Source organism: Lutjanus erythropterus, chromosome 17 (assembly GCF_056507025.1).
Source record: "Lutjanus erythropterus isolate fLutEry1 chromosome 17, fLutEry1.hap2, whole genome shotgun sequence".
Taxonomy (NCBI): domain Eukaryota; kingdom Metazoa; phylum Chordata; class Actinopteri; order Lutjaniformes; family Lutjanidae; genus Lutjanus; species Lutjanus erythropterus.
The window spans coordinates 3,339,833-3,358,357 of record NC_139333.1 but is presented as its reverse complement, the minus strand read 5'-3'; the positions used below and the strand labels follow the sequence as shown (position 1 = coordinate 3,358,357).

The 18,525-nt window shown below is 38.8% G+C and overlaps 1 protein-coding gene across 1 annotated transcript in view; it reads left to right on the top strand.

Annotated features, from left to right (window-relative positions):
* The first annotated feature begins 203 nt into the window (after positions 1–203).
* LOC146311545 (uncharacterized) overlaps positions 204–18,525 on the top strand; it is a 40,771-nt gene continuing 22,449 nt past the window's right edge. The window contains exons 1-2 of the mRNA XM_084741507.1: positions 204–3,057; positions 4,216–4,316. Of these exons, the coding sequence (XP_084597633.1) occupies positions 333–3,057; positions 4,216–4,316 (2,826 nt within the window). The 5' untranslated portion in view covers positions 204–332. The remainder of the gene's footprint in view (positions 3,058–4,215; positions 4,317–18,525) is intronic.

Below are 18,525 nucleotides of genomic sequence, written 5' to 3'. Positions count from 1 at the left end.
ATCTGGCATACGGTATCAAGCACGCACACACATCATCCACCTCTCCCTGCTACAAGCCCACACCTGCTGACCAGCCCATCAGTGATTGATGTCCCCCGGGTCCAAGTCACTATTATTTTAGTTCCACTTTTAACGATGAGAGCTGCATTACGGGACTGGGACCCTCAGACTTCTCTAACAATTCATCTATCCCTGTTATTATTACCACCAGAGAACATTTAAAATACCACGACAAAGAAATATCCTCAGGCCCTAATCTCAATAACTTGAAATTTCTAAACATACGTGACCCCCCTGCTGTTCCTCCCCAAACATCACAGAGGTCACTAAACATGGCACTTTTAAATGTGAGATCTCTTTCAAATAAGACCTTCCTTATAAATGACCTGATTTTAGAGAACAATCTTGATTGTATGTTTTTAACTGAAACGTGGCTCGGCACTGATGGACCTGCAACCCTCATTGAAGCCTCACCCCCCCAGTACGACTTTTCATATTCTATTAGAAATGGTAGAAGAGGAGGGGGGACAGCCACAATCCTTTTAGCAGCACATGGTTTTAAAAACTTTTTATTTGGTGAATACATGTCTTTTGAATATCACTCTTTTCTTTTTAGCAGCCCTCCCACACTATGTCTGACAATATACAGACCACCCAAACGATGTACCTCTTTTATCACTGAATTCTCAGAACTCCTTTCAATTATCCATGCTAAATATAACAGGATTATTATTTTAGGTGATCTTAATATACATGTGGACAATAAATCAGACTCCTTTAGTCTAGATTTTTTAAACCTAATTAACTGTATGAATTTCATGCAACATGTTACACAGCCCACCCACAACAGAGGACATGTATTAGACCTGGTCATAACCTATGGCCTGTCGGTACAGGTTTCCTCTGTTGTGGATGTAGGCCTATCAGATCATTTCTGTGTCTTTTTTAAAGTGAACAGTTTTAAGCAACAAGAAATTCCAGAACATACTGTAAGGAAACGCTATCTGACATCTGACGTGGCTGCAAGTTTTATTGATATTTTACGTGATATTCCTCCAGAGATTCTACCTTCTTCTTGTGATTTTATTGTTGATAATTTTAACAGTAAACTCAAGTCAGCACTGGACATAGTTGCACCAGTAAATCTTAGAAAGATTAAAACAAAATCAAAACCTCCCTGGAGAAACAGTAACATAATAAAACTGAAGAGAAATTGCAGAATAGCTGAAAGAAAATGGCGGAAAAACAAACTAACAATTCATTTTCAAATGTTTCAGGAACAGCTGACTATCTACAACAAAGCAGTTAAAAATGCAAGAAGAGAACATTTTTCAAAATTAATCAGTAACAACCACAAAAATCCAAGAGTCCTTTTTTCAACCATTGACCATTTAATTAACCCTGTTTTTAACCGAAGTCTTGAACCAGACTTTTCATGTGAAGATCTTGCAGCCCACTTCAGAAGCAAAATAGATACTATTAGATCTAATATTTTACATTGTCAGTCTACACATTTTAATGTTTCAAAATGTTCACCTTTAAATGAGGAAACACTGGAGAGGTTTGTCCTGGTGGACGCTGAAATGCTTGAGAAAGTTATCTCCCAGTTAAGTTCAGCAACCTGCCTTTTAGACCCCATTCCAACATCATTTTTTAAAGACGTTTATAGCTTTTTAAGAAACGATCTGCTGACCATCACAAATCATTCACTTCAGACTGGCGTTTTCCCCACTGCTTTTAAGACAGCAGTAGTTAAGCCACTCTTGAAGAGGAACAATTTGGACACATCACTACCAGAGAACTATCGACCTGTTTCCAATTTGCCATTTTTAAGTAAGATTTTAGAAAAACTTGTTTTTAACCAGTTAAATGATTTTATGACCTCGACAAACGCTGCTGAAATATATCAATCTGGTTTTAGAAAATATCACAGCACAGAGACAGCATTAGTGAAAATTGTCAATGACATCAGGTCAAACATGGACACAAAAATGCCGTCTGTCTTAGTGCTTTTAGATCTGAGTGCAGCATTTGACACAGTAGATCATACCATTCTTTTAAACAGACTCCATAATTTAATTGGCATCTCTGGCACTGTTTTTAACTGGTTCAAATCATATCTCACAGACAGGAAATTCTTTGTCAGCATGGGTGAACACACATCTAGTTTTTATCAAATGAAATGTGGTGTTCCCCAGGGGTCAATTTTAGGTCCAACTCTTTTTAACCTCTACATGCTACCACTTGGAAATGTCATCAGGAGGCACGGTATCAACTTTCACAGCTATGCAGATGACATACAACTTTACATCGCCGTGTCTCCTGATGACACAGGACCACTTGATGTCCTTTTTAAATGTATTTCAGACATTAAGTCCTGGATGGCAGAGAACTTTCTTCAGCTCAACCAGGACAAAACTCAGGTTTTAGTTATTGGTACAGGGGACCAGAGAGAGAAACTGGCTAGCAAGCTACAGGCCCTCTCTGTTAGCCCGTGTCAGCAAGTCAAAAATCTTGGTGTAATATTTGATGCAGAACTGAATTTTGAGGCTCATATAAAGGATGTCACAAGAAAGGCATTTTATCATTTAAAGAACATCGCCAAAATAAGACAGTTTCTCTCTCAAGCCAATGCAGAGACACTTATTCATGCTTTTATTACTTGCAGGATTGATTACTGCAATGCTCTTCTTTCTGGTCTCCCTAAAAAGAATATTTTACAACTACAATTACTTCAAAACTCAGCCGCTCGGATGCTGACAAAGACCAGAAAGAGAGCTCACATTACACCAATTTTAAAGTCTCTGCATTGGCTTCCTGTACGTTTTAGAATTGATTTTAAAATTCTTTTATTGGTTTATAAAGCTCTTAACGGTCTTGCCCCTTCTTATTTATCTAACTTGCTTTTACCCTATGAACCCAGCAGAGCCCTCAGGTCTTCTGGAAGTGGCCTTTTAACAGTGCCAAAAGTTAAAACTAAAACATACGGTGAGGCATCTTTTTATTACTATGCCCCCCGTTTATGGAATAGCCTGCCTGAAGATCTGAGGGCAACATGTAATATTGATATTTTTAAAGGCAAACTTAAGACCCACCTTTTTAGTCTGGCTTTTAATTAAATTTCTAATTTTATCAATTTTTTTTTTTTTTTTTTTTTTTTTTAGGTATTTTATTCATTCTATTCCATTTAATAATTGTCAAATATTTTATATTCTTTTATCTTATGTATTTATTTATTCTTGTTTTTATTATTTATACTTTTATTGTTTTAATATTTTAAATTTATCTCCTGTGTTTCCTCATCTAATTTCTATCTAATTTCCTCATTATCATGATGTAACATGAGTGCTGATTGTATGGGTTTGTGTGATCCTGTGTGTGGGTGTGTGGGCGGGGTTGGGGGTGGGGGGGTATTCTCTTAGCTATGATTGTAAAGCACTTTGTGCTACAATTCCTTTTGTATGAAAAGTGCTATACAAATAAAGTTATTATTATTATTATTATTATTATTAATGCTGCCATTTGGGAAGTGAAGGATAAAAAATTCTTCATTATCAAAGCAAAGGTGAGAGCTAACGTTAGCTAGCTAACATAACCCATTGGTTTTAGTTAGTTTCAGGGTCTCCGTGGTCACTGCTGTAGGGCAGTAACAACAAGAACATCATAACATATCTCATGACATGAATCAAATCAAAACTTTGGCAAAGTGTTGGCTTTAAATACATGTGCACTCTGCAGGCTGCCATTGTTTGCTCTCCCCAGGGACAGAGGCACCTTTAATGCTACAATTTCCTCCTTTCTTGGTTTTCTTTGTTGGACAGGATTCTGTAGAAACACAGCCCAGGCTTGTCTCCTCATCGGTGAGTGCATCTGATCGCAAAACTATCCGGAACAACAGAGACCATTCAGTTCGTAAGCTGGTGGAAAGGAGAAGACCGCATTATTTTGCCCTCCAAGGAGATGTTCCCATATAGATGTGACGTCACCTCAAAACTATAAATTTGGGGAATTGCATCAAGATGAAATTTCTTTGTTAGAGAACAAAAGCCCCTCCCTTGTAAACAGCTGATTCTGCAGAGGAATCTGATTCTGAACCTTTCATAGAAGAGTGATTTGTTCCTGCCGCCACTAGAAATCATGCCACACAATAAACATAAATTACGGGTCATAATAAGATACGGTTATATTCGCTTGACTTTACTGTTCTTAACCTAGCCATTCAGTCCTGCTCCGGGGCCCCTGGGACCGTGCACCCCGTCATCTTTTTCCGCCCCTGCTGTGTAGAAACGTCCCTGTTCTCCGTAGCCGGCGGTTACGTGAGCGCACACACAGCTTTTAAGTCTTTCAGAGCGACCACGAAGGAGGCGGCTGAGAGCTGCTGGTATGAGCAACACTGACCAAACACCTTCTTAATGATTGAAGAGGCGCCTCGCTGTGAGGGACAGAGCAGTAAACCAGCACTCCTCTGGCTGTCTGAAAGGCTGAATTTGAAAGGCTATGAATGTGCACGAATGTTGCGGCGTGCAACTTGCTATTATCCACTTGAACATGTCCTTTTCAAGCTCAATAATAGATGTCAGCGAACCACTGGGGTATCAACACGTCACCGAGCTAACAGGCTGAGGGGAAGTCTTCATAGAGGAAGGAAAGAACAATATTAAATGTTCACAGCAGAACATTATGTCCAATAAAAACAACCTGGAAGTTAGCATATTTCAATTTATACTTTTTTACTTCTCCCATGCGCTTGAATGAGTTTTCTATCTTACATTCATTTCTACCACCACGCTCCAGGCCATATCAGTTTACCTCATTTCTTCACTATTCCATTTTCAAAGTGCACCATCCACACACACACACACACACACACACACACACACACACACACACACACACACAGCAGCTGTCCTCTGTGGACTAGAAATAGCCTTTAGCACCTTAATGTATGTTGCTCTCACATTTGGAATTTCACAGCTTACATCTTCCCAACAGCCGACAGCCAGGCCTGTCCTTTTAACAAAGCCGGCCTTTCGAAGGAACACATGTTTGCAGCCAAGTGGCCACAGTCCAGTAAATAAAGCATGGATCTCAGTGAAGCACCTCCTGTCTCGGGCTGCTGCAGTCCAGCCATGATGCACGGCACAGACAACTCAAATAAAAATGTACACAGAGACTTTTTTAAAACATGTTTGCCCTGAAAAAAAAAAAAAAAAAAAAAAAAAAAAAAAAGAAGTAGCATGAATTTGTTCTGGTCTATTGACTCTTGCATAAATCAGAGAGGCCAAAAGATTTTCCGTCCAAGACAAGCTTTCTGGCCAGATTTATAGACTTTTGCAAAGAAAAGTGTATGTAGGATTGGTATTTGTTTTTAATTATGTACTTTTTTTGGCCAAAGCTGAAATTAATAATGATAGTGTCACAGTAGAAACTACAAACCATAAATTGCACTGCAGGCTGGAGTGTGTTAACAGTGAGAAACAAACAGATTCATCTGCATAATAGGCTCCTCTCTAAACATCTATATGTATGGAAGCCTATTACTGCCAATATGAAGCAAAAAAGATGATCTACAACTCATTATAATGAGAAACTAACAAAATAATGTCTTGGAATCTCAAAATAATGAGTAAGTATTCTACAATATCAGACTCAGAAACAAACATACATAGTACTAAAAATATAAATAAAGATTTAGGGAAGTGATGAGACCAGTTTGCAGATGGGAAGAAACCGTTCTCATGGCGGCGTGAGGTTTTGGTCCTGATGGAAATCAGCTACATACCAGAGGAGAGAGTGTCTGGAAAAGTTTGTGTCCTGAAGAGCCAATCACCCTCTCAGCAGAGCAAATGATTCATGGTACATTGACGCTCTCTCTCTTTTACTGATAAGGATGAGACTGACATATTACACATTTCATGTAAGAAGTCAGAGTGTTGACACTGACCACTTGGTGCAGGCAATAATTACAGTGGACGGGGCAGTGAACACACTCACCTCGCTGCTGTAGTATCTAGTAACATAACTTAAATTTTTGTATGTGGTTCAAATTCAGGTTTCAGGCATCATCTGCATTCAAAGCTAATCTCTACCTCTATTTTTGCAGAACATGAGGCTATTATTCTAAGGTTTTAATTACTTGAACTGAAAATAATTTTATATTTCAATGACAGCGTCAAACTCATTTAAATAAAAAAAAAAAAAACCTTTAAAAATTATTAATACCAACACTTTAAGTCAATTTTTGTGAAAATGTATTCTTTGATGTAATTTGATTTTTTTTTTTTTGGCTTGTCTTAATTTTTTAACTTTCTAATCTTGCTCAGTGCCAGAAAACAGCCTTGTGCCAAAATCTGCAACTTAAAACAAATTCAAAAATGTGTTAAAAGCCTTCAAAATATAAATCCCTGGTTTAAAAAAAATGGGAATACTGCTCAAGTACTGGTTAACTTTTTATTTTTAGATAAATTCTAAAATTATTGAATAATACTCCAATCAGATGTGTCTCAACCACAACATGTCAACTCTGCAGCCCTTCAAAATCAAAGCTAAATAAGAATTATGGTTTAAAAATGTGTTTTGATTAACATTGAGACACTTTAAAAAATTAAACTGCTGCTCCCTGTGACTATGCTGGAAATGAAAAAACGTAACATTTTTCCAACAGATGAAAAATCTGAGTTGACGTCTACATTGAATAAAAAATGTTATCACTAGAGGTTGGCCCATTACAAGCTTTAATAAAGTTTTATCTTTTTAAATATATTTCCCAATATAACAATCAAAATAAAGTTTATCCCAATTCACAAAACGAGTGAAATATTAATTATATCTCTGCAGTGACAGTGCTCCATACACTCTTAGAAATTCCAAAATGGTTCCTCCTTCTGAAAAGCTGGTTTTCTACCAAGTTCCTCTTGCTTCTGAAGAACCCTTATGGAAGAAAGGGTTTGTCAAGCTATTTCATCCACAGAACCTTATAGAGAAGACAGAGTTCCTCAAGGATTGTTGAAATCAAGGGTTTTTTGTGCCCTGATATAAAACAGTTCTCAGTAGAACCCCCTGCAATTATTCCAGATAAAACCCTTGGAACATAAAAAGATTCTTGGTAGAACCTCCTGAGTGTGTCTCAGATAAAACCCTTGGATAATTAGAAAGTTTTTACGAGAACAAATTGGAGTATTCTAAGTAAAACCCTTGAAAGGTTCTGAGTAAAACTCCATGGGTGGGTTCTTGTTAGCACCATTAGAAGGTGGAAAGGTTCTGGGTAGAGAGGGTTTTAGGTGGAACCATCACATCATAATTGGGTTCTCTGTAGAACGTCTCACAAGGGGTTATAGGTGATACCTTTCACAGATGTTTTTAGGTATATCTTGGGTTCTAATTAGAACTCTGAAAAAGTGTTCCAAGTGGAACTTTTATAAAAAGTTGTAGCAGGAACCAAGAAGGGCTTTCCTATGGGGGCAAGCCAAAGAACCCTTTATGGTTCTAGTTAGCACCTTTATTTCTCAGAGTGCAGATTTGTATCCTCCAGTACGGAACTTTAAGCTTTTGGTCTGGTGTTGGTTCCGTTTTGTTTTTATTGCAATGCACTAAAACACATCAGTTTAATTCTTACAACCTAACAGGGGGATTTGAGAACACCACTGTGGTTTGGGAGGCTCATATACATTTAGCTACACAGGCAAACTACAGTATGTTGTGAGCAGGAGGAGGAACACGCAGACAGACTGGAAATGGAGCTATAATGTGGTGAAGACTGGCTGTCGGCGCAGGTTCTTGTAGGCAGGTGGTGATGAGTTGATGACGGGCAGGTGGGCTGATTACACATGAAGAGCAGGTGCGGCGGATGAGTAGAGACGGGAGTCAAGAGAGCGAGGGAGGGAGACCACGCCCACACACAACACACAACACACAGAGAGAAAGAGAAAGAGAGACGGGGAATCAGGTATGCCTGCTATGATGTTATCCAGTGTGTCTCCCAGCATCAGCTGATTGGGTCAGGCACTTTATTTCTGCTGTCACTGGACAGACACAAGCAGGGACACAAATCAAGTCTCTGGGTCCTCCCCTATGAGATTTTGAGTGTCAGACAGTTTTATTTCCTGCCTTCTCGTGATTTTTTTTGCATGCGTCAACTTTTTATGCATCAGTTTCAACGTCCTCTGCCACTCTGAGCATCACTGTAAAGGAAATAGCCATTAAACATCAGATCAGAGACACTGGGCAAAATGTTTGGTCTGTCAAAATAACTGGGCCTCTAACCTTGTTCTTAGACAGTCCAACAGAGGACACACAGGAGAAAATACTCTGTGACAAACTGCACAGTTTACCCTGCACTCATTCCCACTGACAGGACTGATCAACATGTGGTCTGTCTGGGTTTTGACAGCGTCTCTTTTTCCTTGTGGACTTGAGCTATAGGTATTTGTCGGTATTAAAACAAACAGCAAACAAAAGTGTACTTGGGTCTGTGACCTGGAAAACAATGATGTGTGAATGAAAATAAGGAACAAACTCTTCTTTATCGATTCAGTAAGGGACAGTGCAATTTATTTTTCTGTATTATACAGGGCAGGTGGCAACCCTGATCTCTGCTCAAGTCTACCACGTGTTGTCCAGCACCCGTCCCATCAGGTATACAGTCTATGCACTGATGTTACATTGTCACTAGAACACGTCCCCTCAGTTGGATGAGTCCAACTACCTCACTGGTTCATACACACTGACACATATGGATCTGAATTTAACACCAGGGAAATACTCTATTGCCTTCTTTGCTTTGTGTAAGTACACACATTCTTTACTCAAGTAGAAGTCCAAGATATTTGTGTAAATAAGAAGTACAGATTCAACTTCTTTACTCAAACAAAAGTGAAAAAGTACAGGCTCTGAGAAGTATAAAAGTAAAAAGTCGCCCTCTGATCGACATTTCTATTGACTGTTTCTTTGAAAAGCGAACTGAACCTCACATCGTCTCCCTCTGTCTTTTTCGTTTCATTTTTTTATGGTGTTTTGTAATTTATATCTTTTTCATCTTGTTATTTCTTCTTACATCTCTTACACTGTTTTTTTGTATTTCAAGTCATCTTGTTTCTTCTTTTATTTCTTTTTGGTCTTGTTATGGCTTTTTCAATAATGTTTCATATTTTTTGTCTTGTTACGTTTGATGTTGTCTTGCCTTTTACGTCTTTTATGTTGTTACATCTTTCTTATCTGATGTCCTTGTTTCATCTTTTTATGTGTTTTCCATCAGTTTTCACAGCTTTCATGTCCTTGACATCATTTTTGTCTTGTAACCTGTTGTATGTGATATGCACTAATGGATACACAAAGGAATCTGTTTTTCTATGTGTTACCGTTCCATCCATTTAGGCTGAAATCAGTCTCGATGTAGGGAAGGTTCTGCAAAATGATGCCAAATAAAAATAATAACTACTTCCCTCAAATATAAAAAGTAGCTAACCTCTTCTGAAAATGTAGAAACAGCTATTTCTATTAAAATATAGGAAGTAAAAGTAAGAAGTTGGTGGAGAAATTAATACTCAAGTAAAGTACAGATACATGAAAAATCTGCTTAAGTACAGTAACAAAATATTTGTACTGAGTGACTTTCCACTTCTGTTTGTTGCTGAAATTAAAGTGGCGAGGACACCAAAGGATATTCTGGTTTTATGTGGACACATCTGTTCCATTATTTTTATTTTGTATGTTACAACCCCCAAGTTTTGGGCAACGGGATGAAGGGTGTAACAATAATTAAACATAACCGTGGAAAAAGGAAGAAGAGACAACCAAGACAAAAGTGTAAAAAAAGTCTGCCAGACGGCCCACTGGGTCTTTTCAGCTGCTTTTAACCACCGGGCCCTGATTGTAGATCGACTGCAGCTGCAGGGTGGGGGAGGGGCTGTACCTGGGCATGGGAGAGCACAGCAACACACACACACACACACACACACACACACACACACACACACACACACACACACACACACAAAGGAGAACATAACATGCGACATTACCGCACTGATGTTTGCACTTACGTCTGGAGCGAGGATGCGCAACACAATGCAGGACTGTAAAACACAAGCTCAGTCATACAGAACATAATGATATTTAATTGTTGGCCTATTTAACTTCAAATCCAACAAACCTGACAAAAATGGCAGCTGTAAATCCATGTGTGAGTGCCTCCATTTCAGTCCTTTTTGTCAATTGCAGCAATCATACTTGCTCTTTTTTTTTTTTTTTTTTTTTTTTTTAGCTTTTGGCAGCTTGTAAAAAAAATGCTCCAATTTCTTGTTGGATTTATTTGTTCAATGAATCACACAAAAGCTCTTTCTCAGTTTAGACGCGTTTCTTTTTTTCTTTTTCTTTTTTAGTGTTTTCATGACATTCCAGCTGAACTATTTAAAGTAAAAAAAAAAGTATGAAACTGCAAATATACTGTAGCTACAAATTTAGAGCTTTTTCACAGCAGCCACTTTGACATAGTAGAGTAAACAGGTGTTAGCAATGATAGTAATTAAGTCTCTGTCAGGGTGCTGCTGTTGTGCGTCGCCTCACTGGAGAGGCTCTGCTGCACTGATGCCAGATGTATAATAATTATTACCATCATTTTAAACAAATGTATGATAGACAAACAATAAATCCAAACAAAGGACAAACGTACGATCATTTTGACATTTCCATAAACCTTGTTTTGAAAGCAACCAAATCACATGTGTGCCACACTGGGCCGTGTTTTCCCAGTTTAGCCAAAGAACTTATTTTCCCACGAGTGTTTCCCAGTCTGTCCCTTAGTGGGCGTCTTTAAGGTATGTCCTAAGCTGCAAGCTGTCTTTCGCCATGGTGCATCGATTGATCACCTGTAAAAGCTCATAAATGATGTTTTAACATAACAAGTGCTGCCATAATCATTTTACCTCAATCTAACATAACAGCAAAGGAAGCTATGTCTACTAATGTTAGTCTAGAAAAAACCTTTTGATAGAATTAATAAATACATAGCCTACAGCCTACAAAATATAAAACAGAGAATGAATCAGGACATATAAGCCACAGTCTAAGACTTGTTGAAAAGTCAGGATAAATGATAGAGTTAAATGGGTGAAGGATTTTGCTCTCATACAAACAAAAAGTCTAAAAAAAAACTGTCGTCACACAATATAAACCTGTAGCAGCATATCCACGTTTGATTGCAGTGTGTGTCTGTGTGTGTCTGTGGTCTATGTCAGCACTGTGCGCCACTGCTGGCAGTGTTCAGTCTACTGCAGCCTAACCAGACTGTTATAGAAGCCACATCCTCAGTTAGCTCCATTACATAAAAGAAAAAAAAAATAATGATGATTAAAAAAAATATAAATCCAGAATTTTTTCACAAATTGGATCAGTGTTATGGAGAGATCGTATATTTTATTAGGCTGCCATCATGATAAAAATCGACAGATTAAATGACAAAATTCTGGCCTCGATTTACACTATACTGCAACTGTCTCTTTGAAAAGCATAATGTTGGACTAATAAAGCTAAAACTGTGACAGGACGATCAGAGCGCAGCACTAAGGGACATCCTGTGAAAGGTTCTTGAAGCCCATAAGCTTGAGGTAGACCTTAAGTTACAGCTTATGATGCAGGCAGCGCTCTGGGAAACGGGGGCCCTGATCGGTAGAGCAGTGGCACAGTCTGGGGCTTTTATTTTGACAGGTAAGAACAGACGGGGTGATTGTGTGATGAGCTGATTCTGTGTGAAGCCATAAACTGTTGCCGTCTTGTCCAGACGATGAAGCACATGACATACTTTTGCCATTCAGGGTAGTATCCTGGCCCCTTCCCTTTCTGTATGTGCCACAGTTTTTGTATATATATAAGGACTGTATTTTGCATCTGGCAACACTATTAAATGGAATGGGACCTTTATTAGTAACATTGGTAACACCTGTGTTTACTCTATTATGTCATATCAATATGGCTGCTTTGAACTGCGCTGCGTTACATTCAATGAACAGATGAGCCTCACAAGCTGCACATTTAGGTACTGTCTGTCCACAACAGCTGAGGCTGAAACCAGCAGAGTTTTATTACAAAAAAATGTTGTTTACGGGGCTTAAATTGCGAGGTGTGTTGGTAAAGCTCTGCAGAAGGAGTTGTTTCATCAACCAGAATGCGTGTTGGCTGCAGCTGGGTTTGAACCCCAGACCTTTTGGTAGCGAGGAAGCCGTCGCAACATCTGAGTCGCCATCCCTGCCAAGAAAAGGGCTTTGCACAAGCCTACAGTTTTCCTGAGGATTAAGTCTAATTAGCTAAACACCTGCGTGACCTGGCAAGTGTCGCAAATGCAGAAGCTCGTGTCAAATCAAGCAGTTTTAATTATTAGGACAGTGATTTGGTGCAGGGTGAAGGCGGGAGCATCAGCTGACGGGAAGGCTGGCCCAGGTGGAAATTAAAACCCTCTCAGGTCTGAGCACTTCTCACTTTTCTTTAGAGATTAGCTGAACACCAGAAACCTGAGTGGAGCATGGAAAAATGACAGCCTTGATTCAGGCAACAAATCATTTTTAAGATTTTCAGAGCAGAAATATGATGAAATATGATAGATGTGTACACAGACAGAATCTTTACATGAATATGTTCCTAGATCCCAGAAAAAAAAAAAATCCTAATCCACTTTTTTGACTTTTGTTAAATTTGAACATGTCTTTCGACACTTTTCTGACGTCTGTCAGTGTTTGAACGTGTCAAACACAGGAGGAGATAATAATGTTGATTTTTCACAGAGAAGAAGAGAAAAAACTGGTGATGTTCATCAAGCAAACTCAGTTAAATTCAACACGTGAAGAAGACTCTTCAGCTTCTTTTCAGTTTAGGAGGAGAGAGATGTGTCTTTTGTTTTGTAAGGGGCTGTGCAGATGTTGCTTCTTTTGTGTGCACACTTATTATTTTAAATAATGCCAGTGACAGCTGGGGAATATTTTTCCAGGGGGCGCTATATTGAAAATTAAGGTATCGCACCAGTGTATTTCAATATACAAAAAGTGCCTTTAATTGTATTTCCTGCACTAATTTAACACTTTTAGCCAAATGGTGCATTCAAGTGGTGTCAGAATAATCAGAAAAATGATTTCCTGACTGGGAAAATTCACTTGAACGCCCCCTCAAGTTGGAACAACACCTCAGAAGAATAAGAAACAGAATAAATGTTTAGTTTCTAACTTTTTATCAATTCACAAATTGCATATCCATTTTTTTTGGAAAAGTGATCGGTAATATAGTATCATGTAACTGTTAGTTGTTGTCTAGATAGAGTGATGTAGATTCATTTGAAATGTTATTTATTAGCATTCAACCTGATAACTAGTCAGGTTGACACACCCTACCCACTCTATCCTCAGTATCATCACTGCTGTGTTCGACCTAAAAGCACATGAACACACCGAAGTTGGAATAATAGCTTCCCATCTTGGAAACTGGGACCATCTGAGGAGCACATGAATGCACCTTTAATCACAGTCCCTGTAACATACAACATCATAGAACTATTTTTTGTGCAGTCTGAGCAGAAGTGTGCCTCCCTGTCTCAGTTTATGTTGTTATGTTAGAGTTGAAGACTCAAATGGCCACTTTCCTTCGTAATAATAAAAAATGACAGTGTTTTTTACAATCAATACAGTATCATGGAACATAATAGTGTAATAATCAAGTGTATCGATATTTTATTCCAGAGTATCCCAGAACGAGTACAATCAGCTGCTCTTCCTGTCCTGTGGAGTTGATTGCTTAGTAACAGCAGACACAACAATAGTCCAACCTCCCAGGCACCTTGGGTAAAAAGATGAAAGCAGCACGGCTGGTGATTTCCACTTGTTTTCAGATGCAACATCTGAATGGCATCTAATGCAATATCCAGTAGTTGTAAGCAGATAGAGGGACGTTTTATTTTATTCATGCATTTATCAAAAACTATAGCACTCTGTAACTGGTATACGCTATAAGTTATCATAAATGATTAACAATGTAATATGAAGGCCATGAGATGCGGCTGGAAGCCCTGAAGAAAATCTAGCATGTAGAACACTGCGAACCTTGAAACTCAACATGTCTTTGTGAGTTTTGAAGAAACTACCTGTGAATGATTTATACACAGTAAATAAACAGATAATAAATATTTTATCACTTTATGTCATTTGTGTAAAAATATATAATTATATATTAAATCAAAGTTTTCAGCTTCCAAAGGAGAAATGATAGAAACAGTCATGGAGCAACAAAAAAGTTGAGAAAACTCAAAATTTCAAGGCAATGGACTGCAATAGTGTTTTGAGTTTTGACTCCAACTCAAAATTAAATCAAATCATGTTGCGACAAAGTTTTACCAACTACAGATCTTTTGTTGGGACCTTTCTTCTTTTGATAAACTTAAAGTTTGGGATTTTAAAAAAAGAGTAAATTCAATGAAGTAAAAGTAAAATATATGTTTGTTTGTTTTTTCTTTCTAAAACTCAAAGATTCAAGTTTATCTAAAGAAGAAAAGTAAAGTATCTCAACTAAAGATTATAAGTCAACAGAACTTTTTAAAGTTTATTTCAAAACTTAAGAGTTTGACTTGCTCAGAACTAGAGTATAAACTATTTTCTTTTTTTTACAATGCAGCCTTTACACACCAACAGTGACGCAAAGAAACAGCAAGAAACTGAGAAATATTTAGAGGCAAATATTGATGTGCCTCACTATTCACAACAACACAATTTGATCAATAAATTATCAAGCTTCTTTTAAAAAAAAGGAAGGAGATGTGAGTGACCAGCGAGCAAACAATCTGTTGATGAAGGCCATGAAATGTGGATGAAAGGTTTGTGGAAAGTGAACCCTGAATTTAGAAAAAAACTCAATATGTCCTCATGAGTTCTGAACATAGTTTCAAACTGCATGTAAATGATTTATACACAGTAAATAAACACATAATAAATGTTTTATAGCTCAGTGTGAGAGTTAACGTGTACTCAAATATAATTTTAAAGTACTTATGAAGGTAAAAGGGATTTTTTCTTCTAAATACATTATACATGTTACAAAATAGTTGCTGAAAACGTGAAAAGACTGAAAACTATGAAGTACTGACTTGTGGAGTTGGACTGTCAAACTGTTGTTCATGATTTCTGTGTTCAGGATTTTTTGGGCGGACCTGAAACATGGCTCTGTGATGTGTCGGAGCCATGGTCCCCCAACACTATAGAAGCCCCTTGAACCGACACGTGAACAGCACCACCTCCTCCTCCCTAATGGTCAGTTACAAATGTACCACAGCAGTTCACTTCAGCTCACTTCAGTTCCAACAACCCAACACAGAAGAAAAAAATACCATCCTGTCACTGTCTTCTGACTCTGGTGGCTCATATATGTCTGGACATGTCCAACAAAGCTGCTAGACAGTGTTCTTTTTCTGTTAAACTACTATGTCCAAGTTAAAGACCACAGTCCTTTGTGAATGGACACACAGTGCTACTATTCTCATCATAAATGAATCATACCGTCCTTGGCCAATGATCTTACTTTCAAATAAAATCTGTCAATATTTTTTTTAGGTAGTTTTTGAGAACTCCTCCTGAATAACAAGTGAGCAGGAACATAATCACTTTAGAAAAGTGTAACCTTGAGAAAGTGTCTGAATTTGGAGTCATGAAATAGCGTTTGAGATGTTTCAACACAGCCACCAAGCGGCTGCAGCTCGCCTCTGACTGCAAACTGACTCATCTTACGGGCGAGAACGAGAAAACTGACTCCCATAATTTGCCTGTAGCGGCTTCTGTGGCGAGAACAAAACCCTCCATCAGAAACGTCCAAACATCTACAAGCAGCCTCCTCCAAACAAACAGTCTAAACAACTGCTTCAGGAGCTTCGAACACTGTCTGCTGACGCCGCTTCAAGTCTTTCAGCTGAAAGCGTTCACGGCTAAACGCAGCCAGTCTGACGACTGCCACGAGCTGACAGGCTGCGCGATAGATATGGTTTGTTGGAGGGAAATGCTTGTTGTGCTGTAGAGGAGCTCCTATGTCAGTCTGATGAAGACTGCGTGTGTTTACACATCGAGACTCACGCTGAGTGCCAACCTGTTACTCAGACTGCGTCTCTCTGTCTCCGTCTTCGCTCGCCGCCGCTGTCACTCTTCCTCCTCTCCAACATTGTCATTTTGTTTTTCTATTTTTTCCTCCTCGTCGTTCATCTTCTCTCTCCCGTCTGCTCTCCTTCACCCGCATCCTCTCCCTCCCTCTCTCTCTCTCTCTCTCTCTCGCTCTCCTTCGCTCTTCATTGCTCTTCCTCTCTCGCTCTATCTCTGTGTTTTCTGTCAGAGTGATACAGGCGCTCAGCGCTTCGGCCCCACTCATCACTGTGACAGCCACAACCGCCTGACAAGAGAAAACAAATTCCACAGCAAGAGCCGGATATTAATGGACTGAGCTGTTTTTTTTCTTGTCATGCCTTTTCTTTTTTTCTCTTTCTCTTTTTTTTAAATGTTCTTTTTGGGTTGGTGCACAAGCATCACACACACACACACACACACACACACACACACACACACACACACACACACTATGCAATCAACAAAATCAGGCAGTGGTAAAATAAACACAATCATGAGTGAATATCAAGGAAAAGGTTAAAGCTGTGGTGGGCAACATACTTTTGGCATCATTGAGCAATAATTACATAGTAATATTTCAGCATATTATAAATCAAACTAGACTTATGTACCTCGTCTTGGTTCTGTCTTTAAGGCTTTAGGGAATCTGGCCGATGATGGGACCAATCACAGGTCATCTAAGAGACCAGGCATTCCTATTGGCTGTTCTACTAGTGCATATCCCTTCTCTGGAAAGCCTGAATCAATAGCAGAAACTCCTGTGGGAAAAGTCGCTATTGCAGCATTGGCAACTGCTGCCTAAACTACAAAGCAACTCAAAAAAAGGAAGACGAAATTAGCAGAAAAAGAATCTTGCTAGTAAGCAACATGCTCAGCCCAGGAATATGTCGGTTCACCCTTACTTTTGACTTCACGTTCAGTTGCGTTCATTTTGGTCTGTCCTGGGGAGTGTTGTGTGGAGAGGTTCGGGTGGGGATGACGCACAGAGCCAATGAACAGCTGATGAGAGCCAGGGAGCTTTGGGAGAGAGAGCCAGGTAAAGACTGGAACCTTTGTAGATTTATCTTCCGTGGGATGCTTCTCAACCTCTGCAACAGCGACCCACGGAGGAATGGACCTCAACTGTTTACTGGATGCCAATTAGTCTGTCTGTCCATGTTGACTGCTTTGTGGATGCACAAAGGGCGGGGAGGGGGGGACCAGATGGACAAAACACAAAGAACTGACTTCTCTGATGAGTGCTGTCAGAGGCATGTCTAGACCTGCTGTGTTTGAAAAGTGCCCTGAGATAAATAAAACTGTTAAAGGCCTAAAACCCCCAAAGACTGACTTGTTCAAATCATAATAATTGCCATTTAGATTAACAGTGGTGATTACGCACATTTAAATGGTCTTTGTTAAGTAGCTAGACATGCTTCACAGTCAAACTTCAAGTAAACTGACATAAACTTATTCTGGAACTTGTGTTTTTACCCACACACCATCCCAGTTGCTAGCTTCCCAAAATATCGTAGTATTGACAGGTTAGCTATCCAACTGGATTTCTGGTTAGGACAGGTCTGAAGGCAGAACTGTCACTGTGCTGTCTTCGTCTTTTCTGACTTAGGACAAAATAATGGTGAAACTGTAACCCAGTGAAGCAAATATTCACTAGAGGCCATGATATTGAACTGACTGTAACATTAGCTGTTTTCACTCAGACCGAAGTGGTGTTGTGAGACACTAAAGTGTTGCAAAGTGTGCACACTGCATATGGTAGTTTATCATTCTATATTTTAAAATGTATTTTAAAATGAATTGAATTGAATCCTACTAAGTAATACTCATTTTTACTAAAAATAAATTTAGTCTGATTTTTTCTGTAACTGTAATGCAATACACTTATCTTTTTTTTTACTCCCCAAGCCTGCCTATAATGTACCGTATACTGTAATAGTTAAAAAGCTGCAGAGTTAAACAGGACAATGGTTGATCTGCAGAAACAGCAGAATCCTCATTTTAATCATCACATTCAGCACATTTTATTTTAGACATTATTAACATCAACGTGTCACATTCTGAGCTACACACTCACATTCTAGGTAGACAGCTACATGTTAAAATGATATGTTGTGATACAGTATGTCATTACCGCATATACAGGATGTCTTGCTTTCTAGTGGATTGGAAACACTGAAATAAGCTTACTTTGCAAAACCACTTCGTAAGACAGGAAAGGCTAAGTAGACTGCAGCTAAGTCTGCCATGAAGCATTTCATGCCCAGCTAATTACAGTCCACGTGTTGTTCATGTGAATTCATAATAGATGGCTGCTGAGAGCTTGCATGCTTGTGAAGTCTGCTTCAGATGTGGGACATAGTGAGTTATGGAGATATATTTGACTGCATGC